The 8,990-nt window shown below is 43.9% G+C and overlaps 2 protein-coding genes across 2 annotated transcripts; one reads left to right on the top strand and one right to left on the bottom strand.

The window, feature by feature from the left end:
- The first annotated feature begins 597 nt into the window (after positions 1-597).
- On the top strand, positions 598-3,965 carry UBD (ubiquitin D). The gene is given in 3 exon segments (XM_033216545.1): positions 598-699; positions 3,242-3,528; positions 3,530-3,965. Coding segments are annotated over 3 exon segments (483 nt in total). The 5' UTR covers positions 598-672; the 3' UTR covers positions 3,699-3,965.
- A 106-nt stretch (positions 3,966-4,071) lies between these two features.
- LOC117088513 (putative olfactory receptor 2I1) lies at positions 4,072-8,756 on the bottom strand. The gene is made up of 2 exons (XM_033219810.1): positions 8,751-8,756; positions 4,072-6,350 (listed from the first exon to the last, which is right to left on the bottom strand). Exons 1-2 carry the CDS (start codon positions 8,754-8,756, stop codon positions 5,409-5,411), a joined length of 948 nt encoding a protein of 315 aa, XP_033075701.1. The 3' UTR covers positions 4,072-5,408.
- Between the last annotated feature and the right edge of the window lie 234 nt (positions 8,757-8,990).

The following is an 8,990-nucleotide window of genomic DNA, read 5'->3' as shown; positions in this document are numbered from 1 at the left end:
GGAATCTTTTCCAGTCATCTCATTTTATAGACTGGGAAACCAACATCTAAGGAGATTTGTCCAAGGTAATGTAGCAAGTGACCCTCCTGAGACTCTAACTCGTATCTCCTCTGTCTGAGGTTATTTCTCCTATGTCTTCTTAAGGCATGTTTTATACCTTCTGCCAGACTAGTCATGTCAGGCTCACAGTCACAGCACTCTACACAATGCTGACTGCCGTATCCTGCCTGGGTGCTCTCGTTCTTAGGATGGCCCCTGAGTAATGGGGTGCTCTTAAAAGCAGCATGAGAGGTTCAGCAAGCATTACAGGTCTTCACGCCAGTGAGGGCCCAGGCCACAGGATGGACAGTAATAAGTCAGGACTGGGAGAGGAGAGGTGGATTGTTAATCAGGGAAAAATTTTCAACACAGAAAGACCATCCCATGTTTGGAATGAGGATTGCAAATAGATTGCCTGAGGGGAGAAATACGTAATCAGAAAGCATTCTTTGTTTATTAACTCCTGCCCAGCAAAAGTGAAAGAAAATTCACAGGAGCATGCAAGAACAAAGGGCACAGCAAAGCTGGACAAACACAGCAATCCAGGCAGGGGATTTCCAATTCAATGCTGGTATATAAGCTGGATGCAAAATCCTTTTTCTGTCTCTGGTTTTTGGCCCCTTGGCTGCAGAGATGGCTCCCAATGCTTCCTGCCTCTGTGTAAGTTGGGATTTGATAAAGGGGATGGGGAAAGGAAAAGTACTTTCAAGAGTTGGGGAGAGATCTTAGAAACGGGAGATGGACAGTACTCAGGGCTCTGGGTGGCTGGGCAGGCATCCTTAAGGGGAAGAGACTGGCATTGACATTTGCAGAATGGGAAGAGGGATTGTCTGAAGAGAAGCTGGTTATCTGGCTTCTGTGTTCTTTTTTAAATCAAACATTGGACTAGCTACTCTTAGGGATAAATGGTAGAAAAAAAAAAAGTGGGGGTGAGCTTTGTGTTCCACAGGGCTGGTGAGATTTGAAATTATGGAAACATTTTTTAGGGTTCTTAAACTTAATCTTCTCTTTTCTCTCAAAGGACAGCTTCACAAAACTCATTTATCTGAAGTTGTTAATGATCTAACACATTACATTATATAAGAAAATATGCACTATGGAGAGAACCTGGAATTAAGGCAATGCTTAACACAGATCCTCCAGTGAAGAAATGTCTGCAATATCTAGATTGGGAAAATATTTCTGAATGGAGTATGAGGGAGGTCTTCTCAGGCTTTCAAGTGGCCATTGGGAGTGAGTTTTCCAGTCTTTCAGGGTTTTCCAGCTATTGAAGTAAGACTTAGACATAGTCCCTATCTTCTGTGAGTGAGGCCCTAGTCTAATCAAAGGAGATCGTATTCTATATTAGGTAGATATAAAAACACAAGAAATATAAATTAACAAGAAACACTGAACATAGTGTCACTGTAATATGTAAGTTATTATTATAAAGCAGTGGGATAGTTGAACAAAAACTAACAGTTCAGTGATTGTGTGTCCTACCCAGGATTTCCTTCTGAAGTATTGACAGAGGGTATCCTATTGCTGTACCTTATGAGGCTGTCATATTTTAGAAATTCTCTTTGACAGTTGTTTTTAGAGTCTGGTGTACATCTTTTGAAGCTCTGTATTTACTTTTTGACATTTGACAAACTTTGTCTGGATAGGAGAGGCAGGTAAATCAGGTAGAAAATCTTTAATTACATCTCAAGATGAATAAAAAGTATGTTTTTTACATCTATTGAAATGCACAGAAAAAAGGAAGTAAAAAATTGTCAACTAAAAAAAAATCACACAATTTATAAATTTAGAAAGGAGACTTTATTTCTTATGAAGGGTTATAGTCTGCAAGGTAGCCATTCTGACAAGCTGGGAAGCTCAGCTTCTGGTTGAAAACCAAAAGCAAGCTTTGTAGGAGGAAAGTGACATAGGACTTTATGCTGAAGGGGTTTGCTAAGTATACATATCCAATAGGTTACGACAGAGGCAATGAATATTCATGAAGGGGGTCCTAATGCATGCATGTTGAATAAGCTTGCATGTTATATACCACCCATGGTCACTCTGAGGTGGAGACTTAACATTTAATTGCATTACAGTTAGGCCTTATACATGAAAAGGTGAAGCAGGGGCACAGAGGCATTCAAATGTGCAGCTTCTGTAAACTAGCCAGAACCAGTCCATGGTCAGTGGTCTCTTATCAGGAGACAATTACTGAAATCGGTCATTTGTCCAACTAAAACTGTAGTTATGGCTTGAGGAACAGGGGGTCAGTTAGCATGTGGATGAGCTGTAATTGTTTTAATATTGTTCCTCTCGAGGTCAGTGCTTGTTTAGCTGCTAGAGAAAAAAGAAAACAACTTTGTGGCAGTTAGAACATAGTTTATTCTTTAAGTGTAGGGATGCATGACTTAACTCTTGCCTATTATAGCCTCAGGTCTTGTTTAAAATTTGCCACAAAAATCTTATTGCCACCAATAATCCATTCTTTCAGTCTTATAATCTCTAACGTTGCTGGTCAGTTGTGTCTAAACTGCAAAAGGGAGAAGATATAATGAGGCATGTCCAGCCTCCTGTTTCATCATAACTGAGGTATTTTATTTATTTATCATTTTGAGACAGAGTCTCACTCTGTTGCCCCAGCTGGAGTGCAGTGGTGCCATCTCCACTTACTGCAACCTCTGCCTTCTGGGTTCAAATGATTCTCATGCCTCAGCCTCCTGAGTAGCTGGGATTACAGGGACTCAACACCACGCCTGGCTAATTTTTGTATTTTTAGTAGAGATGAGGTTTCACCAAGTTGGCCAGGCTGGTCTCGAACTCCCAGCCTCAAGTGATCAGCTTGCCTCAGCTTCCCAAAGTTCTGGGATTACAGGTATAAGCCACTGCCCTTGGCCCAATGACTAAGTTCTTAAAATTTCTCTAGGGTCCCCCTGAGCAAGAGAGGGTCTGTTCAATTGGTTGGGGGCTCAGGATTTTATTTTTCATTCTCAAGATTGAAAAAAAAGGTGTGATTACAAAGGAATGGGACAAATTTTCTTATTTGGGTTCCAACTTGGTAATTCCAAAGGAGAAGTTCCAAGAAAGAGAGGGACACTGGCTACTGAACAGGAGCTAGAGGACCAGATAGACAGTGGAAGGGTGGGAGCCATTGTAGTGGGGAGCAGAAATGTAAAGTGAGGCAGGCATCCTAGGCAACTGTCGTGTGGCTTTCACTTCCCAGGTGCATGTTCGTTCCAAGGAATGGGATTTAATGACCTTTGATGCCAACCCATATGACAGCGTGAAAAAAATCAATGAACACGTCCGGTCTAAGACCAAGGTTCCTGTGCAGGACCAGGTTCTTTTGCTGGGCTCCAAGATCCTAAAGCCACGGAGAAGGCTCTCATCTTATGGCATTGACAAGGCGAAGACCATCCCCCTTACCCTGAAAGTGGTGAAGCCCAATGATAAGGAGCTGCCCTTGTATCTTGTGGAGTCAGGTGATGAGGGGCAGAGGCATCTCCTCCAGCTCAGTGGCACAAGTGAAAGCAATGATCGAGACCAAGACGGGTGTAACCCCTGAGACCCAGATTGTGAATTGCAATGGAAAGAGACTGGAAGATGGGAAGATGATGGCAGATTATGGAATCAGAAAGGGCAACTTACTCTTCCTGACATCTTATTGTATTGCAGGGTGACCACCTGGCGATGGGGTGTTGCCAAGGGCCAAAAAGCTTATTTCTTTTAATCTCTTAATCAACAACCACATCCTTTGATGATTTCCCAAAATTAATGAGAATGAGATGAGTAGAGTAAGATTTGGGTGGAATGGGTAGGATGAAGAATATTGTCCAGCTCTATGTTTCTTTGATTCTAACACAATTAATTAAGTGGCAGGATTTTTAATAGTGTATTACTGAGACTAGTAAATAAAATTTTAAGGCAAAATAGAGCATTCAAAGCCAGCTTGCAATTTAATTCTTTCTTGATATACCTTGTTATTTATGGAAAAACTCCTATCTCCTTTCATTTTTGACAAGAGAGTAAGTTTTAGGTTGGGATCCATGTTCTACTGATGTCTGTATTTCTGTCTTTGTTAAACCCAGTGCTTTATTTATATCACTCAATAATGGTTGAACCAAATTGAATTTCTACTTACAGAGCATAGTGAAATGATTTATTTTAAAATGAATTAGTTGCTCTGACATGATCATAATCAAATTTCTAAACATTTTAGAAACTAAATTGAGCTCCTTTCCCCCTCTTCTCCTTTAAGGCTATTTGGTATGAAATGAAGTCCAGCACCATGCCCCCTCCTATTCTCTATGTCCCACATCCAACTAAAATAGTCATTATTTATGGGGATGATGGTGGGCAAGGAAAGGTATTTTCCACAGGAATCTAGTGATTGCATGTAACTAGTGGGGGTTCCTAGGGGTAGATGAACACTGGGAGAGAACAAACTTTCTGAAGCTGGGGGACTGTGGACCACCCTCTCTCCTACCTGCTGTAGGGTCTAGCAGGTCTTCTGCATGATGAGGGTGCCAGGCTGGGTGAGGAGCTGGCTTCTGGATTGACCTCAATATTCTGCTCAGGTTCTGTTGATTGAGCATTTTTCTCTCTGCTTTTTTTTCATGAGTAGATCCCTGTTCCTGTCTTGAGAACTTGAGTCCCTTCCTCCATCTTCCTCCCTCCATTTACTCCTCTTTCTGACTCTCTTTCTTGCTCTCTCTCTCTCTCTCATGTCTCACTATTGATCACCTGTGAGTTTTTTTCACAGCCTGAGACATGCCCTCCTTCTTCCACACTCGTCCTAGTTCCTTGTTTCTTTAAAACTTGTTCAAGAACCAACTCCTGCAGGAGGGTTTCCCATCTTGACCCCACTCAGCAAAATTCACCACCACGTATGGGCTTTCCTCATCACACTTATGGGTGAAATGCCCCGGGGAGGGCAATGGTCCCCTGGCAAGGTCTGCACTAGGTTGGACTGGTGTCCGAGAAGAGAGTCCATGGTCTCTTTTTCTGGATGACCCTCTCCTGCAGAGTAGGGACTATGATTTTCTTGTTAACTTGAGACTTCTGATGGCAGAGACCAAGAGGTCTTCACCGTCTTCCATCAGATAGGGAGGAAGCTAAAGGCAATCATCATGTCCATCATCTTACCTGCACGTGGAGTCGTGAGGGGTAGGTTTTCCTTCCCTAAACCTGTGTATATAGAGGATTTAGGAATTTTCCCTCAAGAACTAAACATTCCACACGGGAGGAAAACATTTCCCCCATTGGACTCCTTAGGACAAATCTTGCAGATTATCATACAAAAATGAACAGTCTGAAGTCTAAACTGACTCACTAATGGGTATTTCCATCCTTGGGTTTTGGCTTAATATTTTCTCCCCTCCCCAACCTACTCACTGTACAGCCTGGCCTCTCCCCAGACTCCACAGCAGCCTCCTCGCCGCCCCCTTCACTTCCTTATTCCTGAGGGTGTAGATGAGCGGGTTGAGAGCGGGTGTGACCACGGTGTAGAAGAGCGATATGAACTTGCCCCGTGCCTGGTTGTAGCGCTGCGCGGGCTGCAGGTAGGTGTAGATGGCCGAGCCGTAGAACAGGCAGACCGCTGTCAGGTGGGACCCACACGTGCCCACCGCCCTCCTCCGGCCTCCGCTGGACCGCATGCAACAGACAGCTCGGGCCACGGCACCATAGGAGGCCAGGATGACAGCAGACGGCAGCAGCAGGATGACCACGCGGGCGGCGAACATCTGGTTCTCGGTGGTGTCTCCGTCGCCCCCGCAGGCCAGCTTGAGCAACGCCGGCAGCTCACAGATGAAGTGGTCCAGCAGGCGGGGCCCGCACAGCGGCCGCTCAGCCAGGAGCGCGGTTTGCGCAACGGAGTTGGTGAGGCCGCCTAGCCAGGAGGCGCTGGCCAGCGCGCGGCATAGGCGCGCGGAGGCGAGCCCAGCGTAGCGCAGCGGGAGGCACACTGCGGCCGCGCGGTCCAGCGCCATCACCGCCAGGAGGACGCACTCGGCCGAACCCAGAGCCAGCGATGCGCACAGCTGGGCCATGCAGTGGCTGCGCGGCAGCCAGAGCGCTGGTCTGCGCAGGTTGGCCAGCAGGGGCGGCACCACGCTCATGGTGAAGCCCGTATCCACCAAGGCCAGGTGGCAGAGGAAGTAGTACATGGGCGTGTGCAGGCGCGGGTCGCGCACCGCCAGCAGCACCAGCACCGAGTTGCCGGTCAAGGTCAGGAGGTAGCAGAGGAGGACAAGGGCGAAGAGGACCGGCTGCAGGGAGGGCCAGTCGGAGAAACCCAGCAGGAGGAAGCGCTCCTCTGTGCTGTAGTTGGCCTAAAGGAGGAAAACTCCCAGAATGTTTGGAAGGTCGAAATAAAAAACGGTGACTACCCCCTTATAAGCAAAGGAAAAACCTTGGAGTGTGGGACTGGGTTGGGCGAAGGAATGGAAGCATATACAAGGTTAGTTTGTGGATTGTAATCCCGTTTACAGATGAGATTACTTAATAATAATCCCCCTAAGAACAAGAGCAACACTCCAAGCTTGGCCTGGCCAACATTCGGTAGGCAGAATGATCACCTCCCTTGTTTCAGGTACTCTGTGTTTATTTATGCAACTGTTCATGTAAAATGGAAACCAGGCCAGAAGTATCCTTGAGCTGGCAGAGCCAGTTGGGCCTCCTAAGTAACATTAACCTTGTTGATTCGCAAGCATGTCTGAAACTTTATTTGTGCTGTTTCTTGTAAATGCCTATATTAAAGAAACATAGAACTTAAGCTCAACCAATCAGAAGCAGCCAACAAAAACATAATTATATAACTAGGACTTCCTCATGGGATAGACCAAATAAGGCAACTGTATAACTGTAACCAATGAAATATTATCTTTGCTTTTACCTGTTTGTCCTAAAAAGCCTCCTCCTCATGTCCTAGAAAGCTTCTCCACAGAGAGATCTGTGGCGCTCCCTAGTCACTTCTGGCTTGGAGCTGCCCAATTCAGGAATCACTGCTCAGATAAACTCTTAAATATTTTATTGGGCCTTAGTTTACTTTCTAACACAACCCATTATACTGCTGATTACCGATTTTTAACTTGTTGTGAATAGAGACCACTCCCAACGTCCATGCCCCTCCCACTGAGGGGAGATCAGCACATGCATACTAGCCTTTAAATCAGGAATCAGTTGGGTAGAAAAAAAGAACACTTTCTGGTAGACCAGAAGTCAGGACATCGTGGTTTTACCTAGCATACTCCCTTTAGCCAGTTATGTGATATGGGGAGATCTTCATTTCCCTCTGTCTTAGTTTTCTCATGTGTAAATCAAGGAGTTTGAACTAGATGACATCTAAGTTTCCTGTCCAAACTCCTTCACTTTAGTATCAAATATTGATCAAATAAATAAAAAATAAAAAGAGAACCCCAGGGAACAAAAGGAACCTCATTCTCCAAAGGGTCTTGTTGAACCAAGCGTCTTAATGGTACAGAAACATATGGTTTATGTGATGGATGAAAGTTTATGTGATGGATAGAAATCTTTCTGCTGCATGACTCCTGACATAAATTATTGTGTAGATAACTTATTTTACACATCATATTCACTTCTCTTAATTACAAAAGCACAGTAACCTAATTTTTCATTTTTTGGGGGGAAAAGCACTGTTCCCTACCAAAGCATCCTGTTTGATTGTATGTTTCACTCATTTATCCTCACTGGGCAGAACAAGCATTAATGTTGTGATTAAGAACCAGGGTTTAGCAGCCAGACTGCCTGGGTTTGAGTCCTGGCTCTGCCATTTTCTAGCTGAACAACCTTGGGCATGTTACTTAGCCTCTCTCTGCCTCGGTTTCCTCATATGAAAATAGAAATATGTTAAGTGGGCTAAATATGAAAAGCTGTTAGAACAATGCCTGGCACATAGCAGTTGTTAACTATTGTCATCCTTTAATAAATGCTAACTATTGTCCTATCTTTTTCCCAAGTTAAGAAACAGGTTTTTAAGGGGTTCTTATGCTAGGCAGTGATGTAACTGCTATGAACATTTACATCTCTTTTCATTTATTAACTCTAATCTTTACTCACTTGAAAATTAGGCAATAGCCTTATTTTATAGAGTGTGTTAGGAGAGTAATTGAAGTTAAATTACTTGCCCAAGGCCACATCATTTGTAAATGCTTAATAGGTTTTCCACTTATATTTGACTAACTTCGAGGTCCTTCCCTGTTTGATCAACCAGGCTCCACTGTGCTAGAGACTGTGGAGTATAAAAGGACATGCAAAGTCTGACCTATATTTAGAGATAATTTTATAATTTGGGGTCATATTGGAGATGAATAAAGTAGAAGAGGTGACATTCAGGCTTACAGACCTATGGTGGCTAGAGATGTTGAGTTACAAAAGGTCAAATTCTTTAATGCGGTGATTACACAGACACTCAACAGTCTAGCCAGGCAAGCTCTAAACCATTCCTCTTCAAATATGCCACACCATGAAAACAGGCACACAATAATAAAACTGCACAGATAACATTCTTGTTACATGTATGCACAAATTCCCCAAAACATAGGCGTGTGTGCACCTGTAAACATAACCCCATCATCTCCCTCATACATCTAGAAGACAAATCTGTTGTGAAATATATAATATAATGTGTCATCAAACTTCACTTGGTATTTCAGAATGTGCCTCTCGGCACAAGACCGTTTTGCTGTAAGGCACTGTAATACCCAACTTACCTTCATGACTAATCTTTGGCACTAATGTTTACACCTTGAGTTTCCAGATGATAGGTTGGTCTCTTGCTCCTGCTCTGGATTCTCTGGATTTGAAATGGCAGTTGGGAGGATTTAATAAAAGATGAAATTGCATGGCTGTGTTGATTTCTGGAATGGGTGCCTGAGATCAGAGCCAGGTATCTCAGGAAAAGGATAAGGGGTGGGTGTCATCGTGCTTGTAAATAGGGGAATAAAAAGAAC

The sequence above is a fragment of the Trachypithecus francoisi genome, unplaced genomic scaffold (assembly GCF_009764315.1).
Source record: "Trachypithecus francoisi isolate TF-2019V2 unplaced genomic scaffold, Tfra_2.0 Lachesis_group10, whole genome shotgun sequence".
Classification (NCBI taxonomy): domain Eukaryota; kingdom Metazoa; phylum Chordata; class Mammalia; order Primates; family Cercopithecidae; genus Trachypithecus; species Trachypithecus francoisi.
The sequence above is the reverse complement of the archived record's forward strand: the minus strand, read 5'-3'. Positions and strand labels throughout refer to the sequence as shown.